At 43.7% G+C, this 26,032-nt stretch overlaps 1 protein-coding gene across 1 annotated transcript in view; it reads right to left on the bottom strand.

Annotated features, from left to right (window-relative positions):
• Window positions 1-26,032, bottom strand: part of LOC135511656 (melanopsin-A-like) — a 71,437-nt gene that overhangs the window by 25,281 nt on the left and 20,124 nt on the right. The window contains exons 2-6 of the mRNA XM_064933139.1: window positions 24,559-24,704; window positions 23,442-23,575; window positions 7,413-7,616; window positions 401-572; window positions 49-213 (exon numbers count right to left, since the gene is read on the bottom strand). Of these exons, the coding sequence (XP_064789211.1) occupies window positions 49-213; window positions 401-572; window positions 7,413-7,616; window positions 23,442-23,575; window positions 24,559-24,704 (821 nt within the window). The remainder of the gene's footprint in view (window positions 1-48; window positions 214-400; window positions 573-7,412; window positions 7,617-23,441; window positions 23,576-24,558; window positions 24,705-26,032) is intronic.

Raw genomic sequence — 26,032 nt, 5'->3', positions numbered from 1 at the left:
AGACAGTCCCTGTTTTGTTAAAATACAGTACCTCTCAAAAGCACTCACCCTGCAAATGCAGTCAGGGCCACAACAGAGTATGGGGACCAAGAGATTACATAGAGGAGGATGACTATCAGAGCAATCTTAGCCATCTTCCACTCATTCTTCAGCCGACGGAAACTCTTAATTGAGTCTCTGGTGCTCCCATTGCAATTGATCTTGGTTACAGCCCTAAGAGACAACCACACACACACACACACACACACATAAAAATAAATGTGAAATGTGAGAAATTGGAAATGTTTCAGAGAATCCAATTTCAGTAACTTACAACACGCTTTCTTAATTCAATTAAATTTAATTGGACACACGTTCAGTGTTATCTCTAGAGCAGCTCTCTTGTATCCAATCCACTTACCTGTTAGTTGTACGTATGGCTCTGAAGATGAAGAAGTAGCAGTACATGATGACGATGAGGGGGATGAAGAAGACAAAGGTGAAGAGCAGCATGGTGTAGGCACGCACTGATGGGGTAAAGGTCACATAGTCCCATGAACAGGAGGTCAACAGGCCCTCTGGAACATAGGCACCTGGGGGAGGTAAAGGGGGGCGGGGGGTAAGGGAGAAAGGGGGAGGGAGAGGATGGGGAAGAAGTGCGAAAGTGGTAGAGAAAAGAGGAAAGGAGGAGAAGAAAAACCTTCTTCAATACAACTTCTAAGTCGTCTTCAAGTTGTCCTTCAAGCGTCATCTATTGAAGCCCTGCTATGGTAAATCTGTCAGAGTGCCAGGGAAAGTTAAGGATACTCACATCAATTGGAAGACGCAGGAACAACAAAGCTTGCATCAAGGAAGCATTTCTGGTGCTGTCTTTCTCTCTCTCGCCGTCTTTCTCTCTCTCCTGCTGTCTTTCTCTCTCTCGCCATCTTTCTCTCTCTCTCGCCGTCTTTCTCTCTCTCCTGCTGTCTTTCTCTCTCTGCTGCTGTCTTTCTCTCTCTCTGCTGCTGTCTTTCTCTCTCTCTACTGCTGTCTTTCTCTCTCGCTCTCCTGCTGTCTTTCTCTCTCTCTCTTGCTGTCTTTCTCTCTCTGTCCTGCGGTCTTTCTCTCTGTCCTGCGGTCTTTCTCTCTCTGCTGCTGTCTTTCTCTCTCTCCTGCTCTCTTTCTCTCTTTCCTGCTGTCTTTCTCTCTCTGCTGCTGTCTTTCTCTCTCTCTGCTGCTGTCTTTCTCTCTCTCTCTCTTGCTGTCTTTCTCTCTCTCCGGCTGTCTTTCAATCTCTCCTGCGGTCTATCTCTCTCCTGCGGTCTTTCTCTCTCTCCTGCTGTCTTTCTCTCTCTCCTGCTGTCTTTCTCTCTCTCCTGTGGTCTTTCTCTCTCTCCTGCTGTCTTTCTCTCTCTCCTGCCGTCTTTCTCTCTCTGCTGCCATCTTTCTCGCTCTCCTGCTGTCTTTCTCTCTCTCTCCTGCAGTCTTTCTCTCTCTCCTGCGGTCTTTCTCTCTCTCCTGCTGTCTTTCTCACTCTCTTTCTGTATTTCTCTGTCTTTTACTGTCTTTCTCTCTCTTGCTGTCTTTCTCTCTCTTGCTGTCTTTCTCTCTCTTGCTGTCTTTCTCCCTCTCCTGCTGTCTTTTTCTCTCTGCTGCCGTCTTTCTCTGCTGCTGTTTTTCTCTCTCTGCTTCTGTTTTTCTCTCTCTGCTGCCGTCTTTCTCGCTCTCCCGCTGTCTTTCTCTCTCTCTCCTGCAGTCTTTCTCTCTCTCCTGCGGTCTTTCTCTCTCTCCTGCTGTCTTTCTCACTCTCTTTCTGTATTTCTCTGTCTTTTACTGTCTTTCTCTCTCTTGCTGCCTTTCTCTCTCTTGCTGTCTTTCTCTCTCTTGCTGTCTTTCTCCCTCTCCTGCTGTCTTTTTCTCTCTGCTGCTGTCTTTCTCTGCTGCTGTTTTTCTCTCTCTGCTGCTGTTTTTCTCTCTCTGCTGCAGTCTTTCTCTCTCTCTCTGCTGTCTTTCTCTCTCTCTCCTGTGGTCTTTCTCTCTCCTGCAGTCTTTCTCTCTCTCTTTCTGTATTTCTATGTCTCTTACAGTCTTTCTCTCTCTTGCTGTCTTTCTCCCTCTCCTGCTGTCTTTCTCTCTCTGCTGCTGTCTTTCTCTGCTGCTGTTTTTCTCTCTCTGCTGCTGTCTTTCTCTCTCTCTGCTGCTGTCTTTCTCTCTCTCTCTCTGTTGCTGTCTTTCTCTCTCTCTGCTGCGGTCTTTCTCTCTCTCTCTTGCTGTCTTTCTCCCTCTCCTGCGGGCTTTCTCTCTCTCTTGCTGTCTTTCTCTCTCTGCTGCTGTCTGTCTATCTCTGCTGCTGTTTTTCTCTCTCTGCTGCTGTCTTTCTCTCTCTGCTGCTGTCTTTCTCTCTCCTGCTGTCTTTCTCTCTCTTGCTGTCTTTCTCTCTCTGCTGCTGTCTTTCTCTCTCCTGCTGTCTTTCTCTCTCTCCTGCTGTCTTTCTCTCTCTTTCTGTATTTCTATGTCTCTTACAGTCTTTCTCTCTCTTGCTGTCTTTCTCTCTGCTGCTGTCTTTCTCCCTCTGCTGCTGTCTTTTCTCTCTGCTGCTGTCTTTCTCTGCTGCTGTTTCTCTCTCTGCTGCTGTCTTTCTCTCTCTCTCTGTTGCTGTCTTTCTCTCTCTCTCTGCTGCTGTCTTTCTCTCTCTCTCTTGCTGTCTTTCTCACTCTCCTGCGGGCTTTCTCTCTCTCTTGCTGTCTGTCTCTCTCAATACTGTTTTTCTCTCTCTGCTGCTGTCTTTCTCTCTCTGCTGCTGTCTTTCTCTCTCCTGCTGTCTTTCTCTCTCTCCTGCTGTCTTTCTCTCTCTTTCTGTATTTCTATGTCTCTTACAGTCTTTCTCTCTCTTGCTGTCTTTCTCTCTGCTGCTGTCTTTCTCTGCTGCTGTTTTTCTCTCTGCTGCTGTCTTTCTCTGCTGCTGTTTTTCTCTCTCTGCTGCTGTCTTTCTCTCTCTCTCTGTTGCTGTCTTTCTCTCTCTCTGCTGCTGTCTTTCTCTCTCTCTCTTGCTGTCTTTCTCCCTCTCCTGCGGGCTTTCTCTCTCTCTTGCTGTCTGTCTCTCTCAATACTGTTTTTCTCTCTCTGCTGCTGTCTTTCTCTCTCTGCTGCTGTCTTTCTCTCTCCTGATGTCTTTCTCTCTCTTGCTGTCTTTCTCTCTCTGCTGCTGTCTTTCTCTCTCCTGCTGTCTTTCTCTCTCTCCTGCTGTCTTTCTCTCTCTTTCTGTATTTCTATGTCTCTTACAGTCTTTCTCTCTCTTGCTGTCTTTCTCTCTGCTGCTGTCTTTCTCTGCTGCTGTTTTTCTCTCTGCTGCTGTCTTTCTCTGCTGCTGTCTTTCTCTCTCTCTCTGTTGCTGTCTTTCTCTCTCTCTGCTGCTGTCTTTCTCTCTCTCTCTTGCTGTCTTTCTCCCTCTCCTGCGGGCTTTCTCTCTCTCTTGCTGTCTGTCTCTCTCAATACTGTTTTTCTCTCTCTGCTGCTGTCTTTCTCTCTCTGCTGCTGTCTTTCTCTCTCCTGATGTCTTTCTCTCTCTTGCTGTCTTTCTCCCTCTCCTGCTGTCTTTCTCTCTCTGCTGCTGTCTTTCTCTGCTGCTGTTTTTCTCTCTCTGCTGCTGTCTTTCTCTCTCTTCTGCTGCTGTCTTTCTCTCTCTCTCTGCTGCTGTCTTTCTCTCTCTCTGCTGCTGTCTTTCTCTCTCTCTCTTGCTGTCTTTCTCCCTCTCCTGCGGGCTTTCTCTCTCTCTTGCTGTCTTTCTCTCTCTGCTGCTGTCTGTCTCTCTCTGCTGCTGTTTTTCTCTCTCTGCTGATGTCTTTCTTTCTCTCCTGCTGTCTTTCTCTCTCTCTTGCTGTTTGTCTCTCTCTGCTGCTGTTTTTCTCTCTCTGCTGCTGTCTTTCTCTCTCTGCTGCTGTCTTTCTCTCTCTGCTGCTGTCTTTCTCTGCTGCTGTTTTTCTCTCTCTGCTGCTGTCTTTCTCTCTCTTCTGCTGCTGTCTTTCTCTCTCTCTCTGCTGCTGTCTTTCTCTCTCTGCTGCTGTCTTTCTCTCTCTCTCTTGCTGTCTTTCTCCCTCTCCTGCGGGCTTTCTCTCTCTCTTGCTGTCTTTCTCTCTCTGCTGCTGTCTGTCTCTCTCTGCTGCTGTTTTTCTCTCTCTGCTGCTGTCTTTCTCTCTCTCCTGCTGTCTTTCTCTCTCTCTTGCTGTCTTTCTCTCTCTGCTGCTGTCTTTCTCTGCTGCTGTTTTTCTCTCTCTGCTGCTGTCTTTCTCACTCTGCTGCTGTCTTTCTTTCTCTCCTGCTGTCTTTCTCTCTCTCTTGCTGTCTGTCTCTCTCTGCTGCTGTTTTTCTCTCTCTGCTGCTGTCTTTCTCTCTCTCCAACTGTCTTTCTTGCTCTCCTGCGGTCTTTCTCACTCTCCTGCGGTCTTTCTCTCTCTCCTGCTGTCTTTCTCTCTCTCCTGCCGTCTTTCTCTCTCTGCTGTCGTCTTTCTCTCTCTGCTGCCGACTTTCTCTCTCTGCTGCAGTCTTTCTCTCTCTCCAACTGTCTTTCTTGCTCTCCTGCGGTCTTTCTCACTCTCCTGCGGTCTTTCTCTCTCTCCTGCTGTCTTTCTCTCTCTCCTGCCGTCTTTCTCTCTCTGCTGTCGTCTTTCTCTCTCTGCTGCCGACTTTCTCTCTCTGCTGCAGTCTTTCTCTCTCTGCTGCTGTCTTTCTCTCTCTGCTGCCGTCTTTCTCTCTCTCTCTCCTGCGGTCTTTCTCTCTCTCCTGCGGTCTTTCTCTCTGTCCTGCTGTCTTTCTCTGTCTCTTACTGTCTTTCTCTTTTGCTGTCTTTCTCTCTCTCTTGCTTGATGTCTTTCTCTCTCTCCTGCCGTCTTTCTCTCTCTCCTGCCGTCTTTCTCCCTCTGCTGCCGTCTTTCCCTCTCTGCTGCCGTCTTTCTCTCTCTGCTGCTGTCTTTCTCTCTCTGCTGCCGTCTTTCTCTCTCTCTCCTGCGGTCTTTCTCTCTCTCCTGCGGTCTTTCTCTCTGTCCTGCTGTCTTTCTCTGTCTCTTACTGTCTTTCTCTTTTGCTGTCTTTCTCTCTCTCTTGCTGTCTTTCTCTCTCTGCTGCTGTGTTTCTCTCTCTCCTGCCGTCTTTCTCTCTCTCCTGCCGTCTTTCTCTCTCTGCTGCTGTGTTTCTCTCTCTGCTGCTGTGTTTCTCTCTCTCCTGCCGTCTTTCTCTCTCTCCTGCCGTCTTTCTCTCTCTGCTGCTGTGTTTCTCTCTCTGCTGCTGTGTTTCTCTCTCTCCTGCCGTCTTTCTCTCTCTGCTGCTGTGTTTCTCTCTCTGCTGCTGTGTTTCCCTCTCTGCTGCTGTGTTTCTCTCTCTGCTGCTGTGTTTCTCTCTCTGCTGCTGTGTTTCTCTCTCTCCTGCCGTCTTTCTCTCTCTGCTGCCATGTTTCTCTCTCTGCTGCTGTGTTTCTCTCTCTGCTGCTGTGTTTCTCTCTCTGCTGCTGTGTTTCTCTCTCTCCTGCTGTCTTTCTCTCTCTGCTGCTGTGTTTCTCTCTCTCCTGCTGTCTTTCTCTCTCTCCTGCCGTCTTTCTCTCTCTACTGCCGTCTTTCCCTCTCTGCTGCCGTCTTTCTCTCTCTGCTGCTGTCTTTCTCTCTCTGCTGCTGTCTTTCTCTCTCTCTTGCTGTCTTTCTCCCTCTCCTGTGGTCTTTCTCTCTCTCGACCCTACTGGTTTTGACCTTTGCCTGCCTGACCACTCCGTCTGACCTGAGCCTGCCTTCCTGTACCTTTTGTCCCACTACTCTCGATTATTGACCCTTGCTTACCTTGACCTGTCAATTGCCTGCCCCTGTTGCTGTTATAAACAGTGTTATTTCAACACAGTCTGCTTACCTGAAACGTGATAATTATGGGTTGTGTAGATTGAGGGGAAAAAAACAATTGAATCCCTTTTATAATAAGGCTGTAACAAAATGTGGAAATTTTTCAATCTCTTACCAGATTGATCAACCACACATTTAATTACAGGCAGCGATATTAACTCCATTTTTCAATCCTTATATGGATAGGCTTCCTGTTTTGTGGCATTTCCTATTTTGTGGCATTACAACCTGTAATTTAAATGGATTTTTATTTGGATTTCATGTAATGGACATATACAAAATAGTCCAAATTGGTGAAGTGAAAAAATAAAATAAAATAAAAACTTGTTTCATTTTTTAAATTTAAATTCAACAGAGAAGTGGTGCGTGCATATGTATTCACCCCCTTTGCTATGAAGCCCCTAAATAAGATCTGGTGCAACCAATTACCTTCAGAAGTCACATAATTAGTCCCCCTGTGTGAAATCTAAGTGTCACATGATCTGTCACATGTTCTCAGTATATATACACCTGTTCTGAAAGGCCCCATAGTCTGCACCACCACTAAGCAAGGGGCACCACCAAGCAAGTGGCACCATGAAGACCAATGAACTCTCCAAACAGGTAAGGGACAAGATTGTGCAGAAGCACAGATCAGGTTATAAAAGAATATCCAAACCTTTGAACATCCCACAGAGCACCATTAAATCCATAATTAAAAATTGGAAAGAATATGGCACCACAACAAACCAGCCAAGAGAGGGTCGCCCACCAAAACTCACGGACCAAGCAAGGAGGGCATTAATCAGAGAGGCAACAAAGAGACCAAAGATAATCCTGAATGAGCTGCAAAGCTCCACAGCCGGAGATTGGAGTATCTGTCCATTGCCGTACACTCCACAGAGCTGGGCTTTACGGCGGGGTGGCCAGAAAAAAAGCCATTGCTTAAAGAAAGAAATAAGAAAACACGTTTGCTGTTCACCAAAAGGCATGTGGGAGACTTTCTCTCTCTCTCTCGCTGTCTTCCTCTCTCTCTCTCTTGCTGTCTTTCTCTGGCATATATAGCACATTGGGATGTGTGAAACGTACTCCTCATCCTGAAATGTTCCCACTTGCGCCAGCGAACAGCTAGCTTTTCACGTGGTGCCCACTGGTAAGACGCTTCTGGAAGGTGGTCACTTGTTCTAGCAAGGCAGAGGTCGTGGGTTGGCGCCAGGTATGGGCCGTATCGTGGGGAAGTGGTTCACGCTGCTTGCTTAGCGAGTCATCCTTTACACACATACTGACACAATCACGACTCTTCCATACAGTGTATACAGCCCTGGCATCCTACATCCTCATCCCAAGCTTGGCTCATGACCCAGGAGTCAGTCAGTCTGTCTGTCTGTCTGTCTGTCTGTCTGTCTGTCTGTCTGTCTGTCTGTCTGTCTGTCTGTCTGTCTGTCTGTCTGTGTCTGTCTCTGTCTGTCTCTGTCTGTCTCTGTCTGTCTCTCTCTGTCTGTCTGTCTGTCTGTCTGTCTGTCTGTCTGTCTGTCTGTCTGTGTCTGTCTGTCTGTCTGTCTGTCTGTGTGTCTGTGTGTCTGTGTGTGGACTTACTCCAGCCAAAGAAAGGGGGCAGGCTCCATCCCAATGAGTAGACCCAGGCAGCCATGAGGACGAGCTGGGCTCGTTTCTTGGACAGCACCCCGATGGAGGCCAGTGGACGTGTAATCACAAAGTAGCGGTCCACTGCTATCACCATCAGAGTGATCATAGAGCAGATCCCAAATAGAGCCCCACAGAATGCATATAGCTCACAGCCTAGAGGACACAGAGACAGCACAGTTAATTACTGAGATACGAGAGAGTCAGAGTACAGTTAATGACTGAGAGAAAAATAGAAAGGGTGGGTGAAAGAGAAACAGCATGTCGGTTGGTGTGTTGTAATGCCCCCTGTGGGTGATAGCCCACTCCATAGCCTGGATAATGATCCAGAACCAGGTCAAACAGAAGGACTGCCTGCAGAGACAGTGGGAGCTGCAGGGGGTAATACTGACCTTCTCTCAGATTCACACCCAACACCCACCCTGCTGTGACACCCACCCACCTCCACTTTGCACAGAGCTGAACATATACCGCAAACAAAGCCCCAATGTCTCACAGAATATAGACATTTTGCAACATACTGTATATATGTATAGAACTATAGACCACCCCACAGCTGTATTAATACAAATCATACACACCATAGGTCATGCCTTCCCTGGGGTTATGCCTTGTGCTGTATGGCAGTAGCTTAGGCTGTTGTTACACACCTTCACTGGTGAGTTATGCCAGGGAAGATTTAGACGCTTGAATTTACTGGGGTGTAACAATGGCAGAAGTGGGAACACATGATAAGTACAGCTCTGGTTCTGGCTTTACCAGGGTAATTTTGCAACTATGGGAACTTTTCGCATGTCTTATTTTGGAAAAAATATATGTTTCTTGAAAAAGACTTTTATCAACATAAATACTTTTCTCTTTTTATCAGGAACCATAAATGTGGTATTGGCTGTGAAAACTGTATTCAATAATGCATGTAATTGACTCCCTTTTCCCCAATACACCTTCTGCAGGTGTCATTACCATCATATAATAAAACATTCCATTTTAGTTTGAAACTTAATCACAAACACAATGGGATTTGGGGTAATTTGGTTTGTCTGCCTATAGGATTTGGTAATACAACATTTAGAAATAATTATTTGAATTCCTTATTGCATAAATATTCAATTTCTTGTTGAACAATGCAATTACCTGTTGAAAATGTTATGTATTTCAACATTTTAAGTAGTTATATGGAGAACAAGTAAGTGCTTTACACCTGAAGAAGACACAAGTGTGATATCTAGGCCGTCATTGTAAATAAGAATTTGTTCTTACCGGACTTGCCTAATAAAATAAAATTCTACATAAAAATGAAAAAATAAATAATTGAATGTAATGGAAACAAATATGCAATGATTGTGGTGGTAATGACTGTGTGGCGGTAATGACTAGGTAATGGTAAAATGCATTACTTGTTAATAATAACTGGGTAAAAAAAATCACAACATTTCCTTAAAATTATCCATACAAATAGCAGTATTGGGTGATTTGGAATGCCATATTCTCACGCCCTGACCTTAGTATTCTTTGTTTTCTTTATTATTTTGGTTAGGTCAGGGTGTGACCTGGGTGATTATATGGTTTTTGTTCTGTCTAGGGTTTTTGTATGTTTATGGGGTTGTCTCCAGTCTAGGGATTTTGTATGTCTATGGTGGCCAAGATTGGTAACCATAGAGTATTCCGTGGGTGATGATCTATGTCTATGTGTTAGTTGCCTGTGTCAGCACTATATTTTGCTTCACGTTCGTTTTTGTAGTTGGGATGGGCTGAGAGCGTCTGAGGGGTGGGATGGGTTGAGAGTGGCTGAGGGGTGGGATGGGCTGAGAGTGGCTGAGGGGTGGGATGGGCTGAGAGTGGCTGAGGGGTGGGATGGGCTGAGAGTGGCTGAGGGGTGGGATGGGCTGAGAGTGGCTGAGGGGTGGGATGGGCTGAGAGCGGCTGAGGGGTGGGATGGGCTGAGAGTGGCTGAGGGGTGGGATGGGCTGAGAGTGGCTGAGGGGTGGGATGGGCTGAGAGTGGCTGAGGGTTGGGATGGGCTGAGAGCGGCTGAGGGGTGGGATGGGTTGAGAGTGGCTGAGGGTTGGGATTAAAGAGCTGAGGTCTATGGTGATTGGAGGGATGGGCTGAGAGTGGCTGAGGGTTGGGATTAAAGAGTTTATGTTTGGTAAAGTATTTTTGTTATGTGATTGCTTTATATAAAAGTACCATGTATGTAAAATGCATGTATATGTAGCAGGAAAGCTGTAAAAAATATTTGGTGGATGGGTTAAAAAATAATAATAATAACTGGGTAGAAATGTATGATTGATTTCTTCCAAGACAGTGAAATATTAAGTGATAAGCAGTATTGAGCAGGGGTATACCCTTCTTATGCAATGGTTCTACAAAATGTTGTTGCTTGTGATGGTAATGACAGTGATGGTGATGATAATTTGGTACTTTTTTGGATTTAACTGCAAGGCCATAAGGTTTATTTAGTTAATATGATCAGTTATCATTTGATAAACTCCACAATCACAACAGAATGAGATGTATTTTTTCAAATAGAGAACAATATAGGCGAGTTATGCCGTTGCAGTAATGACGCAGTTTTTGTGTGTCTTGATGTGTAAAGTGTTGAAAAAGCACTGTAATTGATCACTTTGATTGGTGTGATGGTAATTACGCAATACTGTGAGACAACGGTACTTCATAGAAAATAATATATTTAATGTTAGATCAGATCCCATACAATATGCCCCTTTTTGTTACGTTACAGCCTTATTCTAGAAGTTTTTTTCTCCCTCATCAATCATAATTTTGCTATGAGACTCAAAATTGAGCTCAGGTGCATCCTGTTTCCATTGATCATCCTTGAGATGTTTCTACAACTTGATGGAGTCCACCTGTGGTAAATTCAATTGATTGGACATGATTTGGAAAGGCACACACCTGAGTATATAAGGTCCCGCAGTTGACAGTGCTTGTCAGAGCAAAAACCAAGCCATGAGGTTGAAGGAAATGACCGTAGAGCTCCGAGACAGGATTGTGTCGAGACCCAGATCTGGGGAAGGTTACCAAAACATTTCTGCAACATTGAAGGTCCCCAAGAACAGTGGCCTCCATTCTTAAATGGAAGTAGTTTGGAACCATCAAGACTCTTCCTAGAGCTGGCTGCCTGGTCAAACCGACCAATCGGGGGAGAAGGGCCTTGGTCAGGGAGGTGAACAAGAACCTGATGGTCACTCTGACAGATCTATAGAGTTCCTCTGTGGAGATGGGATAAACTTCCAGAAGGACAACCATCTCTGCAGCACTTCACCAATCGGGCCTTTATGGTAGAGTGACGGAAGCCGCTCCTCAGTAAAAGGCACATGACAGCCCGCTTGAATTTTGCCAAAAAGCACCTAAAGGATTCTCAGACCATGAGAAACAAGATTCTCTGGTCAGGGAGAGGGAAAAATGAATGGACAACGATCCTTGATGACAACCTGCTCCAGAGCGCTCAGCACCTCAGACTGAGGTGAAGGTTCACATTCCAACAGGACAATGACTCTAAGCACACATCCAAGACAACTAAGGAGTGGCTTCGGGACAAGTCTCTGAATGTTCTTGACTGGCACCAGCCAGAACCCGGACCTGAACCTGATCGAACATCTCTGGAGAGAACTGAAAAAGCTGTGCAGCGACGCTCCCCATCCAACCTGACAGAGCTTGAGAGGATCTGCAGACAAGAATGGAAGAAACTCCCTAAATACAGGTGTGCCAAGCTTGTAGCGTCATACCCAAGAAGACTCAAGGCTGTAATTGCTACCAAAGAGTCTTCAACACAGTACTGAGTAAACAGTCTGAATTTTGCAAACATGTCTAAACCTATTTTTGCTTTGTCATTATTGTCACACCCTGATCTGTTTCACCTGTCTTCGTGCTTGTCTTCACCCCACTCCAGGTGTCGCCCATCTTCCCAATTATCCCCTGGGTACTTATGCCTGTGTTCTCTTTGTCTGTTTTCAGTTCATCTTGTTTGTCAAGTCAACCAGTGTTTTCACAGCTCCTGCTTTTCCACAGTCTCTCTTTTTTTTTGCCTGCCTGACCACTCCGTCTGACCTGAGCCTGCCTTCCTGTACCTTTTGTCCCACTACTCTCGATTATTGACCCTTGCCTGCCTTGACCTGTCGTTTGCCTGCCCCTGTTGCTGTTATAAACAGTGTTATTTCAACACAGTCTGCATTTGGGTCTTACCTGAAACGTGATAATTATGGGTTGTGTAGATTGAGGGGAAAAAAACAATTGAATCCCTTTTATAATAAGGCTGTAACAAAATGTAGAAATTTTTCAATCTCTTACCAGATTGATCAACCACACATTTAATTACAGGCAGCGATATTAACTGCATTTTTCAATCCTTATATGGATAGGCTTCCTGTTTTGTGGCATTTCCTATTTTGTGGCATTACAACCTGTAATTTAAATTGATTTTTATTTGGATTTCATGTAATGGACATATACAAAATAGTCCAAATTGGTGAAGTGAAAAAAATAAAAACTTGTTTCATTTTTTAAAATTTTAATTCAATAGAGAAGTGGTGCGTGCATATGTATTCACCCCCTTTGCTATGAAGCCCCTAAATAAGATCTGGTGCAACCAATTACCTTCAGAAGTCACATAATTAGTTAAATAAAGTCCCCCTGTGTGAAATCTAAGTGTCACATGATCTGTCACATGTTCTCAGTATATATACACCTGTTCTGAAAGGCCCCATAGTCTGCAACACCACTAAGCAAGGGGCACCACCAAGCAAGTGGCACCATGAAGACCAATGAACTCTCCAAACAGGTCAGGGACAAGGTTGTGCAGAAGTACAGATCAGGTTATAAAAGAATATCCAAACCTTTGAACATCCCACAGAGCACCATTAAATCCATAATTAAAAATTGGAAAGAATATGGCACCAAAACAAACCAGCCAAGAGAGGGTCGCCCACCAAAACTCACAGACCAAGCAAAGAGACTCCCCAAACATATGGAAGAAGGTACTCTGGTCAGAGACTAAAATGTAGCTTTTTGGCAATCAAGGAAAACGCTATGTCTGGTGCAAACCCAAAACCTCCCTTTACCCAGAGACCACCATCCCCACAGTGAAGCATGGTGGTGGCAGCATCATGCTGTGGAGATGTTTTTCATTGGCAGGGACTGGGAAACTGGTCAGAATTTAAGAAATGATGAATGGAGCTAAATACAGGCAAATTCTTGAGGGAAAATTGGTTCAGTCTTCCAGAGATTTGAGACTGGGATGGAGGTTCACCTTTTTTATGACAATTAGGTACTTTTTCCACCACAGTCTAGGTATACCATAAACTGGGAGAAAAGTAAATTAAGGCCAATACTTTTCTATTATGGAAGAGAAAGGGCATTACTATTGCAGACCTTACATTTTTTAATTTTTTTATTTCACCTTTATTTAACCAGGTAGGCTAGTTGAGAACAAGTTCTCATTTGCAACTGTGACCTGGCCAAGATAAAGCATAGCAGTGTGAACAGACAACAACACAGAGTTACACATGGAGTAAACAATTAACAAGTCAATAACACAGTAGAAAAAAAAGAAGAAAAAAAGGGAGTCTATATACATTGTGTGCAAAAGGCATGAGGAGGTAGGCAAATAATTACAATTTTGCAGATTAACACTGGAGTGATAAATGATCAGATGGTCATGTACAGGTAGAGATATTGGTGTGAAAAGGGGCATAAAAGTAAATAAATATAAACAGTATGGGGAAGAGGTAGGTAAAATTGGGTGGGCTATTTACCGATAGACTATGTACAGCTGCAGCGATCAGTTAGCTGCTCAGATAGCAGATGTTTGAAGTTGGTGAGGGAGATAAAAGTCTCCAACTTCAGCGATTTTTGCAATTCGTTCCAGTCACAGGCAGCAGAGAACTGGAACGAAAGGCGGCCAAATTAGGTGTTGGCTTTAGGGATGATCAGTGAGATACACCTGCTGGATCGCGTGCTACATGTGGGTGTTGCCATCGTGACCAGTGAACTGAGGTAAGGCGGAGCTTTACCTAGCATGGACTTGTAGATGACCTGGAGCCAGTGGGTCTGGCGACGAATATGTAGCGAGGGCCAGCCGACTAGAGCATACAAGTCGCAGTGGTGGGTGGTATAAGGTGCTTTAGTAACAAAACGGATGGCACTGTGATAAACTGCATCCACTTTGCTGAGTAGAGTGTTGGAAGCTATTTTGTAGATGACATCGCCGAAGTCGAGGATCGGTAGGATAGTCAGTTTTACTAGGGTAAGTTTGGCGGCGTGAGTGAAGGAGGCTTTGTTGCGGAATAGAACGCCGACTCTAGATTTGATTTTAGATTGGAGATGTTTGATATGAGTCTGGAAAGAGAGTTTACAGTCTAGCCAGACACCTAGGTACTTATAGATGTCCACATATTCAAGGTCGGAACCATCCAGGGTGGTGATGCTAATCGGGCGTGCGGGTGCAGGCAGCGAACGGTTGAAAAGCATGCATTTGGTTTTACTAGCGTTCAAGAGCAGTTGGAGGCTACGGAAGGAGTGTTGTATGGCATTGAAGCTCGTTTGGAGGTTAGATGGCACAGTGTCCAAGGACGGGCCGGAAGTATACAGAATGGTGTCGTCTGCGTAGAGATGGATCAGGGAATCGCCCGCAGCAAGAGCAACATCATTGATATATACAGAGAAGAGTCTGCCCGAGAATTGAACCCTGTGGCACCCCCATAGAGACTGCCAGAGGACCGGACAGCATGCCCTCCGATTTGACACACTGAACTCTGTCTGCAAAGTAGTTGGTGAACCAGGCAAGGCAGTCATCAGAAAAACCGAGGCTACTGAGTCTGACGATAAGAATATGGTGATTGACAGAGTCGAAAGCCTTGGCAAGGTCGATGAAGATGGCTGCACAGTACTGTCTTTTATCGATGGTGGTTATGATATCGTTTAGTACCTTGAGCGTGGCTGAGGTGCTAAAGGAGAACCTGGAGAGGCTTGGGCGAGTAGCTGCGGGGGGGGGGGGAGCTGTTGGCCGAGCCAGGAGGAAGGCATGGCCAGCTGTTGAGAAATGCTTGTTGAAGTTTTCGATAATCATGGATATATCGGTGGTGACCGTGTTACCGAGCCTCAGTTCATTGGGCAGCTGGGAGGAGGTGTTCTTGTTCTCCATGGACTTCACAGTGTCCCAGAACTTTTTGGAGTTAGAGCTACATGATGCAAATTTCTGCCTGAAGAAGCTGGCCTTTGCTTTCCTGACTGACTGCATGTATTAGTTCCTGACTTCCCTGAACAGTTGCATATCGCGAGGACTATTCGATGCTATTGCAGTCCGCCACAGGATGTTTTTGTGCTGGTCGAGGGCAGTCAGGTCTGGAGTGAACCAAGGGCTATATCTGTTCTTAGTTCTGAATTTTTTTGAACGGAGCATGCTTATCTAAAATGGTGAGGAAGTTACTTTTAAATAATGACCAGGCATCCTCAACAGATGGGATGAGGTCAATGTCCTTCCAGGATACCCGGGCAAGGTTGATTAGAAAGGCCTGCTCACAGAAGTGTTTTAGGGAGCGTTTGACAGTGATAAATAATTATTTTGCCACATTCGCACAGTTGAGGGAAGTGTTCAACTCCCTGCATCTAATTTATTCTGATATCTTCAGATAAGAAATTACGTCCGCTTAAATATACCAAATTCTGAGGCACCTGCCCGCAAACTGGATATTTTCATGAACCACGCCCCGACTCCAAGAGTTTTAGCTCCAGATTTGTAGATCACTTTACAGCATATTACTCTGTATCCACACAACATTTGAAGGAGACCGGGGAGGAACAGTTGACCTGATTGCCTATGAGATATTAACTTCACAGACTACACTATTCCTGTACCAAATTACACTCATTTTACCCCTCGGTCTTGCCGATATGCCCTAAGTGCAAGTCTGCCAAGGGTACCCTAGGTCACCTCTTCTGGTCATGCCCCAAACTGCACACACACTGGCAGGATATTTTGAAGTGCTACTCAGAAGTATACAGCTGTAACCTCATACCAGCCCCGGACGCTGCTGTTTTAGGTAGGTCACATCACCTAATGACTTTAACCCATTGGGAACAGAAGACTGTACAAAATGGCATGGTTATTGCAACAAAAAAATGTAAGCCTTTTGATTGAGGAGACTGTGCCTGATTTTAAAACCTGGTTAGCTGAAGTCACCAGTTTGCTAAATAAATAAAGGATTTGATCTCTGGCAGATCTAATACATTCGTTAAGATATGGCAGCCAGTGGAGGCTCCTCAGAGGAGGATAAGGAGAACCATCCTCCTCAAAATGTAATATTAAAATATATATTTACATCACCAAATAATTGATTAAAACACACTGTTTTGCAATGAAGGTCTACAGTAGCCTCAACAGCAGTCTGTAGGGTCGCACCATGGTGTAGCCGGTCCTCCTCTTGGTACATTGACTTCAATGCAAAACCTAGGAGGCTCTTGGTTCTCACCCCCTTCCATAGACTTAAACAGTAGTTATGACAACTTCCGAAGGACGTCCTAAAACCTATCAGAGCTCTTGCAGCATGAACTGACATGTTGTCCACCAAATCAAAGGATCAGAGAATGAATCTAGTACTGAAAGCATAAGCTACTGCAAGATAGCATTGTAGTGCATCACATGTGGTGAGTAGTTGACTCAAAGAGAGAGGAAGACCATAGTTGAACAGTTTTCAACAAATTTATTTATTCAAAAATGAAGGAGAATAGAGAGTGAGAGAGACAGAGATTTCATTTTTTTTCACTTTCAGTTTTACTTACTTAGCTAGCAAATGCAGCTGGCTAGTTTAGCTACTCAAACACCCGGCTCAAATAGAGGGATGCTATGTTAGCTAGCTTGCTATGACTATCCAACACAACACTGGAACTCTTTCAAGTCGAGGTAAACTTTTGGTTTTATTCATTTATTGCCACCGGGGCCTGCCAGTGTAACTGCTTACTGACTATACACTAACTACTGCATGATAGTAGCGGGTTTACTAACACATTAGTTTTATTAGCTATGTTGACTAAGACGTTACTTTAGCTAATATGGGGACAATAATGTAGGCTGTGTGTAGCAGTTATAACATGGTTTGGCTTGGAAAGGTTTTTTCACCTGGTCACATACAGCTGATGTGTTGTTAATTGAAGTCCACAACGAAGGGAAAAGGTGAGAGGAGGAGAGTGCATACAGGATAGAAGGAATACAACATGGCTGCTATGAAAGTGAACTGTGTTTATGTGGGATCAGGGGTGTATTCATTCAGCCAATTCTGTTGAAAAGCGTTTCGTAAACGGAAGCAAACAAAACGGGGATAAAAATACTTGTATTTATCCAATAGAAACTCTCGTTTGCAACTGTTGGACTAATGAGTACACCCTAGATAAGCGAGATACAGGCAAGACTGTGCAAGGCGGTTTTGAATGTGTCACTGTCTGTCCATGTGTCCCTGTGTCTGTCATCTCAAATTTCTCTCGACCTTTGTGCACCTACGTTGTAAACTTTCATTCGTAGGCTTGGTTGTAGCAACATCATGACGGGTATAGGGACAATTTGAGGATCATGTAGTCGCCTAAACCTGTCGATGTTACATTGAACTGGGTGAATGGAATATGAATTACAGTCGTCCAACATGCTGTAATAGAAATAAGGCCATGCTCATGAAAAGAAATTGTCCTCCCTCAATCATTTACAAAAAAAGTTTTATTTCACCTTTATTTAATCAGATAGGCTGGATGGATATAGGTCTATAACAGTTTGGGTCTAGAGTGTCTCCCACTTTGAAGAGGGGGATGACTGCGGCAGTTTTCCAATCTTTGGGAATCTCAGATGATACGAAAGAGTGGTTGAATAGGCTAGTAATAGGGGTTGCAACAATTTTGGTGGATAATTTTAGAAAGAGAGGGTCCAGAATGTCTAGCCCAGCTGATTTGTAGGGATCCAGATTTTGCAGTTCTTTCAGAACATCAGCTATCTGGATTTTGTTGAAGAAGAAGTTGGGAGGGGCTTGGACAAGCTAATGCAGGGGGTGCTGAGATGTTGGCCGGGGTAGAGGTAGCCAGGTGGAAGGCATGGCCAGCCAAATAAAATGCTTATTTAAATGATCGATTTATCGTAGATTTATCAGTGGTGACAGTGTTTCCTATCCTCAGTGCAGTTGGCAGCTGGGAGGAGGTGCTCTTATTCTCCATGGACTTGTCCCAAAACTCTTTGGGATTAGTGCTACAGGAAGCAAATTTATGTTTGAAAAAGCTAGCCTTAGCTTTCCTAACTGACCGAGTATATTGGTTCCTGACTTCCCTGAAAAGTTGTATAACGGCACTGACCACCACTGAAGGCAACACTTTTTAGCGTATCTTTCGTGTGATGATGGGCAACATACAACCTGCAACCCACCTTGATCCAAAGTTATTATTTTCAATGCCGAGCATAATCCTTATACAGTGTGTCAAATTTCAATGAAGCAAGGTGCTGACCTTTGCGTTCTGTTTTTTCTTTCTGTTTTTGTTTTTCTGTCTTCTGTTGTGGGTTGGGGGTATTCTCGTTGTATTAGTTGCTGTCATTATCTGTCTGTTTGTACAACTGAAAATTCATCAATGAAATCTATATATAAAAATAAACTATAGACATTTCTCTCAAATCACAGGGATGTCTGTTGGCACGGGACTAATATAATCAGAGGACCTTGGAGTTTATGGAGTAGACGAAATGTACACAATTGTTACCAGGAGGAAAATTGGGGATGGTCATGTTTTTTCAATTTCAGTCAGGGGGAGAGTTGAATCTTTTTTTGTTTAGTCCAGGGGAGGGTCATGTAATTTGTAAATGATTAATAAACCTAATGCAATGGTACAATTAAGCACTGGAGGTGGTGCTATAGGTTTAATCAAATGTATCGAAAAACAAGCAATTTGTTAGTTGTTTTCAACAACAATAAATACATGTAAAATGTAATGACATCATAAAATCGCCAGGACACAACGCAAAAAGACACAATGGATTGCTGTTGAACCAGCCTTCATTATAGTAGGGCGAGGGTAAGGGTAGCCTATGGAGAGATTTGGGTTTTAAAGATGTGAAATGATGGGAAACAAGTCATTGTTACAGGAAAATAAGTTCTAAATATGAGGTTTACCGGTGTTCATAGCGGCTCTCATCTCTCGTTTCATGATGGGCATGGACACGTAGCCAACATCATGGAGGGGGTTTTACGCACCTCCAAAGCATGGCTAAAATAATGAAGGCCTGCCTACAGTACGTAGATAAAAATGGAATGTCAGCTCACTGTTTTGCTCCTCTCAAATTTGATATTTTAATAAAGCTTTGGTGATTTAGATTTAGTTCCAAGCATGTGGAAATTGCAAACTAACTAACGGGTGTTTGACACTAGTGCTATCTTAAGGTCAGGCAAAAATAGAGCCATGATGTCATCTTGCTCAGTGTTTGAGAATTAGTTGTTTATTACATGCTGCCCCTTTTCCCTGATTCTTTACTGGGTGTGCAATATCAAGTGTGTCTAGTGTGGTGCCAATCAAATGATTCATATCCTAAACTCTTAGCTATAGGCCTAGGCTATACGAAGAGCATGCTCGGAGAAGCACAGGGCAAAGTTGTATTTCTAAGAAAATGCACTTCCTTCCAAGCAGTTTTTTCGCTGCTGGGATGGTGTGTATAAAACTAGGCTACACGCCATTACACACTGCAATGGAAACGCTATGCCAATCATGAGCCCTGGCCAAAAAAATCTAATGTCTGTGTGCGCGGACTAGGCCGACTCATGTCCTGTTCAGCTTGAGAGGGATAGTGCAAAGATGAGAAGGAGGACTGGAGCTAAGCTTGCTACTGTTATAATTGATTTGAATGAAAACAATATGTTTCGTTGCCCATAATGCTACTTATCAGAATCGTTGACCTCGCAATAAACCATATTCAAGTAATTTACATAACTTACATTACTTTTAAGCGACAGCAGCGGAGATGGACAGCGCATAGGTGCTGAAAGTAGGCTACTTCTAGAAGTACTAATTCATATAAACAGTCTTCGGTCCTCCCGAGTGGCATGGCGGTCTAAGGCACTTAATCGCAGTGCTTGAGGTGTCTCTCAGACCCGGGTTCGATCCCAGGCTGTGTCACAGCCAGCCACGACAGGGAGACCCATTAGGCGGCGCACAATTGGCTTAGCGTTGTCCAGGTTAAGGGAAGGTTTGGCCGACCAGGATGTCCTTGTCCCATCGCACTCTAGCGACCCCTTGTGGCAGGCTGGGCACATGCACGCTGACTTCGGTCACCAGTTGTACAAAGTTTCCTCTGACACATTGGTGCAGCTGGCTTCCAGGTTAAGTGAGCAGTGTTTCAAGAAGCAGTGTGGCTTGGCAGGGTTGTGTTTCAGAGGATACATGACTCATGACCTTCGTCTCTCCCAAGTTTGTACGGGAGTTGCAGTGATGGGACAAGACTGTAACTACCAATTGGGGAGGAAAAAAATTATTCATTTTAATTTGACTTTAGGCTACTTACAACAAGAGGGCTGCTTTGTGTTGGAGCTTATTTCTTCCGATTCAAGAAATAAGAGATAGGCGTATCTGTTTGACAGACAATTGAGTGAATGAGTGAAGGGCTTGGTCTGTTAAGTTAAAACTAGGGCTAGAAACAAGCTGTAGAATTCTGGGAAAAGACATGACTTCGATGCATATGGGATATCGTTGGTTTGCCTATGGAATTCAGAGGCTGCGCTACAACCTCCTATAGTCGAGAAGACCAAAAATAGACTTCACTTGGAAAGTAATGTGTGATTCTGTTGCTATCAATTGACGTTCAACATTTCAGCCATCTATGAAACAACATACTAACTCTAAATCAGTCTGGAGCAAGCAAGGTCGCTTAGGAAGGACCGAAAATGCGTTATTTAAGCTATATTATTATCATTTCATGGCTATAGACATTTACATTACATTTACATTTAAGTCATTTAGCAGACGCTCTTATCCAGAGCGACTTACAAATTGGTGAATTCACCTTCTGACATCCAGTGGAACAGCCACAATAGTGCATCTAAATCATTAAGGGGGAGGGGGGGGGGGTGAGAAGGATTACTTATCCTTTCCTAGGTATTCCTTGAAGAGGTGGGGTTTCAGGTGTCTCCGGAAGGTGGTGATTGACTCCGCTGTCCTGGCGTCGTGAGGGAGCGAACAGTTTTGACTATAGCCTGCCATTTTAAGAAATCCATTGTGAAGCGTTTGTGACACGCTAGAGGCTGGCAGGAGCACTCAGCATTTCAACAACACATCAATGACAGCACTTCAACAACATAAAAACATATAATTGCTTAGAATTAAATAATAATTAAACTAAAAAAGACCTTATTACGCTATAGTCATTCTACAGTGCCTTTGAATTCACTTTTTATATTTTTTTATTTTGACTTTTAGAAACTAGTTTGACCAGTCTTTGGTTTGAGGATCATGCGGTGAGCTATGCATGCCTAGATTGTTAATGTAGCCTAGCAGATGCTCTTATAAGTCAGAAGATGATCGTTCCTGAATGAAAAAATATAGGCCTACCGGATGATTTGCAGCTGCTGTATTAAGAAACAAATGGCTTTTTCTCAAATTATTTGATTATCAGATACTTCAGTTGTAACTGGTTCAGTTGCACAACATTTTCACAGTTGATAGACTGTACCAAACTTAGACTATCCTTTTTTTAACAATAGCCTGTATAGAAATCAAAACCTCTCTGGTGCTGCAGCATGCGCTCATTCGTTGTCATGCTCTCTTGTGATATTAAAGGATTCTGCTTGTCTCCAATCATGTAAAATAACGTAGAATTGCATGACATGCATTTATAAAAGGCATTCTCAGACCCCAAATAAGATGACAGATTCAATTCATGCAGTGCTTTTAATTATAATGGAGATCTTTTCCCCCTTACCCTTGTCCGCGGTAGAATGTGAATCCACAACCTTCTGGCTACTTTGCCATGTAGGCTAATGCTTACAAAGCGAAGAACAAAACTGCATATCTAAAGGCTCTGGTCTGTCCTAGGAGTGAGGGTAATGGGTTCGCTGCTATTTCATTTACATGTTTTAATTATTATTTTGGTTATAAGGGTGTGTCATGACGTTGGCCTCTCTGGGTATAGCAAGCCCATACCCTCTACCTGCCTCCCCCTTTCCTCCTTCAACTAGGTTGCTGTGGTCAGAGAGACGTCATAATTCCTGAGAGGATCTCCTCATGGACACAGAGTAGAGAGAGAGTAAACCTTCATAGAGTACAAAGGAAATCCTTCCACCTCACAGAACTTGAGGTACGAACAAATGTCATGTTCCGGAGAAAGTATAAAAGATCGGTGAAGAATCCAGCTACGAACTGGTCCGTTTGTCACAACTTGGGAAAGCTCATGGGAGACGGTGTGGCCACATTACCATAACGCTGTTTGTATAATAGCCTCAGATATGTGGTTTACATCTAATTATTGTATAAGATGAATGAGTGATACTGTTTGTATAATTGTGTAATATGGTTTTGGACTGTTTAATGAAGAAAAATACAATTCCCTTTTGATTTGAACTAAATCAGAGGACAGCCCCTGAGCCCAGTTAGGGTCAGACATCCTGGGACAGCCTTTTCTGCCATTCCAAATAAAAACCCCACTCGGGTTTTCGATCAGCAGACCAAGCTTACCTCAATTACGAGATGGCTAAAGGTTGCAGACCATGTTTTTCTACATTAGGAGGACAAAGGTTGTAGACCATTGCTGAATCTTTTAACCATACCATGTGGTTAAACTCTTAGACTATCGATACCGACAGAATAAGAACAAGTCTTTGATACTAATTACTAGTCTGCAGCTAGGAATTCGGTATCATTGAACATGAATAGCGACAACCGCCGAAACATCCATTCTATAACGAATGTCACTTTGAACTATCCCCTCTCACCGAGAGAGAGGGAGAGAGACGGACAATTCTACGAAAGACACAAAGTTTTCACCAGCATTCAAGACGACACACTGAGCATAAATATATATATTGATTGCAATTGTTCCCGAATGAGTGAGCGTTAAACTGGCATGTTGCGGTTGAAAAGCTGTGCATCCTGAAGTAGTGCAAATAAAAAGCACTGTATCGCATAAGTTTCCATGAAGTTAATAATAAACAGAAGTTCAATGTGTTCGCATCACATTTTGTTGTCGCAAAAGAGTGTAGGTTACATGTTGAGATAAGAGCAAGATCATTTTTATTTGATAATTGGCAGCCAAGCACCGATCATCATGTCACCAGCATACAAATAACGCCTTTGATGTGTATTGGACATTTGCATCAGGCTTGTCAACTTAACCACCATATGTGTGTTCATCACAACTTAATCCATCTGCCTAATAAACTCTTCATGCTTTTTTCACGTTGTGGTGGGAGGACAACATATCATTGTGACTAAGTTTACTTTGACATGATGGTAATTATATCAGTGTTTGCACGTAAAAGCATTTTCCACCGCAATTGTCACAATCTATTTCACAGACAAAGAAATGTTCCTCCCTTGTGTAGCGTATTTTGTTTTGTTGACATTAGGACGTTTTTACAAAAAAATGTGCTGTTTCCATCAGGCCTGTCATGAGTTGTTTATGCTTCAGTTAATTCCTCTGCATAAAATGGTTGGAAGGAAACATGGTTTACGGTAAAAAAATAAACACATTCTTCTCTTTCTCTCTTATCATAGACTTCTACCTCTTGCCATTCCCCAACTCTTCATTTCAACTTAATTACCTTGAAATCAATTCCTTCATTCCACCTCCTTCCAGTCAATAATAAGAAAGAAGCTAGGTTTCCATCCAAGTGTGCGTCCACAATTTTCTATGTTTTTTCTTTCAAGTAATGTATAGATTTTTTCAGTTTTTCTCAGAAAAGTCTGATTGGAAAATAATTGACCTCAGGTGAGTTAGAAGGTGGTGTGGAGTACCTTTCTCCCCGAAGATCCATCTTTTATGCATGGAGGTGGTGAAGAAGATGGGTGCCTGTGTGAGGCACATCAGGAGGTCGGTGATGGCCAGGTTAATGATGAACATGTTGGCCGGAGTCCTCAGAGACCTGCTCCTGTAGAACACAGCACATACAGCACAGGGAAAGGCAGGATACAGTATTCTGATTCAATTTGACGCACGCACGCACACACACACACACACACACACACACACACACACACACACACACACACACACACACACACACACACACACACACACACACACACACACACACACACACACACACACACACATACATAAAACCCAGCATAATGCTGTAACATTCCCACAAATGGTAGGTCAGTGTAATCAAAGTGTTATTGTACTGAAATTACATAGTTCCTCTCTGTCTGGTGATTAAGTTATTTTTAACAACTATTTATCTATGGAAAGAGCTTGTGCCATCAATTTGTCCAACATGTACCACTTACAGTATATCTGCAAATGATTGTGTGTGTGTGTGTGTGTGTGTGTGTGTGTGTGTGTGTGTGTGTGTGTGTGTGTGTGTGTGTGTGTGTGTGTGTGTGTGTGTGTGTGTGTGTGTGTATCTGTGCGTGTCTATATACACAATGAGTCGTCATGGTGGGAGAAAAATGGCATCTCCACACAAAGCATTGAAAGCGAAGCGCGTTACACACAACCCAGAACAATGTAATGTCAAGCCAAATAGTGTGTTTGGGATGAAGGAAAGACAACTACGAATGTGAAAACACTTGCAATTGCAGCTTGTGCGACAGGTTCTTTTATTTTACACAATGCGGATCAACTGAGACACACTGATAAACAACTGAGACGACAGAGCCACATATGACAGATGGAGGGATAGTGAGACAGTGAGACGACAAAACCTCAGCATCAACTCCACATTCTCTTGCTGCAAGAAACTGCCACAGAATTATAATTGATCAAATTATAGGTGTGTGTGTGTGTGTGTGTGTGTGTGTGTGTGTGTGTGTGTGTGTGTGTGTGTGTGTGTGTGTGTGTGTGTGTGAGAGAGAGAGAGAGAGAGAGAGATGTATAGTTACGGTACAATGGGAAGCTTCTGTCCCTTACCTGCTGAAGGCATAGATAACCAGGAAGTTTCCCACCATGCCGGTGATGCCGATAGCCAGAATGACTACCCCTATAGTGTAATGGACATGGTCAGGTACATCCACAGTTGGGAAGGGGTGGCGAGAGGCTTCCTGCACCATGGCCATCTACAGGTAAAACAAATTAACGGTATTTAAAAACAGGAGCCTGGTGGCATAACAAAACTGTGAGAAATTAACCATATCCACTTATTAATCATGTAGGAAGAGGAATGCATAGTATAACCCAAAAATGCTGGTAGGTTGTAAGTAAATCTATTTGTTAGCAATGTTTTCAAATTACTGTACTGTACTGAAATATACACTACCGGTCAAAGGTTTTAGAACACCTACTCATTTCATAGGTTTTCTTTATTTGTACTATTTTCAACATTGTAGAATAATAGTGAAGACATCAAAACTATGAAATAACACATATGGAATCTTGTAGTAACCAAAAAAGTGTTAAACAGATTCTTCAAATAGCCAACCTTTGCCTTGATGACAGCTTTGCACACTCTTGGCATTCTCTCAACCAGCTTCACCTGGAATGCTTTTCCAACAGTCTTGAAGGAGTTCCCACATACGCTGAGCACTTGTCTGCTTTTCCTTCACTCTGCGGTCAGACTCATCCCAAACCATCTCAATTGGGTTGAGGTTGGGGAATTGTGGAGGCCACGTCATCTGATGAAGCACTCCATCACTCTCCTTCTTGGTAAAAAAAAGCCCTTACACAGCCTGGAGGTGTGTTGGGTCATTGTCCTGTTGAAAAACAAATGATAGTCCCACTAAGCCCAAACCAGATGGGATGGCGTATTGCTGCAGAATGCTGTGGTAGCCATGCTGGTTAAGTGTGCCTTGAATTCTAAATAAATCACTGACAGTGTCACCAGCAAAGCATCCCACACCATCACACCTCCTCCTCCATGCATTTCAGTGGGAAATACACATGCAGAGATCCTCCATTCACCCACACACGAAAGAAATCTCCAATTTGGACTCCAGACCAAAGGACAGATTTCCACCGGTCCAATGTCCATTGCTCTTGTTTCTTGGCCCAAGCAAGCCTCTTCTTATTGGTGTCCCTTAGTAGTGGTTTCTTGCAGCAATTCGACCATGAAGACCTGATTCACTCAGTCTCCTCTGAACAATTGATGTTGAGATGTGTCTGTTACTTGAACTCTGTGAAGCATTTATTTGGGCTGCAATTTCTGAGTCTGGTAACTCTAATGAACTTATCCTCTGCAGCAGAAGTAACTCTGGGTCTTCCATTCCTGTGGTGGTCCTCATGAGAGCCTGTTTCATCATAGCGCTTGATGGTTTTGGCGACTGCACTAGAAACTTTCAAAGTTCTTGAAATGTTCCATATTGACTGACCTTCAAGTCTTAAAGTAACGATAGACTGTTGTTTCTCTTTGCTTATTAGAGATGTTCTTGCCATAATATGGACTAGGTCT

The sequence above is a fragment of the Oncorhynchus masou genome, chromosome 24 (assembly GCF_036934945.1).
Source record: "Oncorhynchus masou masou isolate Uvic2021 chromosome 24, UVic_Omas_1.1, whole genome shotgun sequence".
Classification (NCBI taxonomy): Eukaryota; Metazoa; Chordata; class Actinopteri; order Salmoniformes; family Salmonidae; genus Oncorhynchus; species Oncorhynchus masou.
Note: the sequence above shows the minus strand (reverse complement) of the source record. Positions and strands in the feature narration are given on the sequence as shown.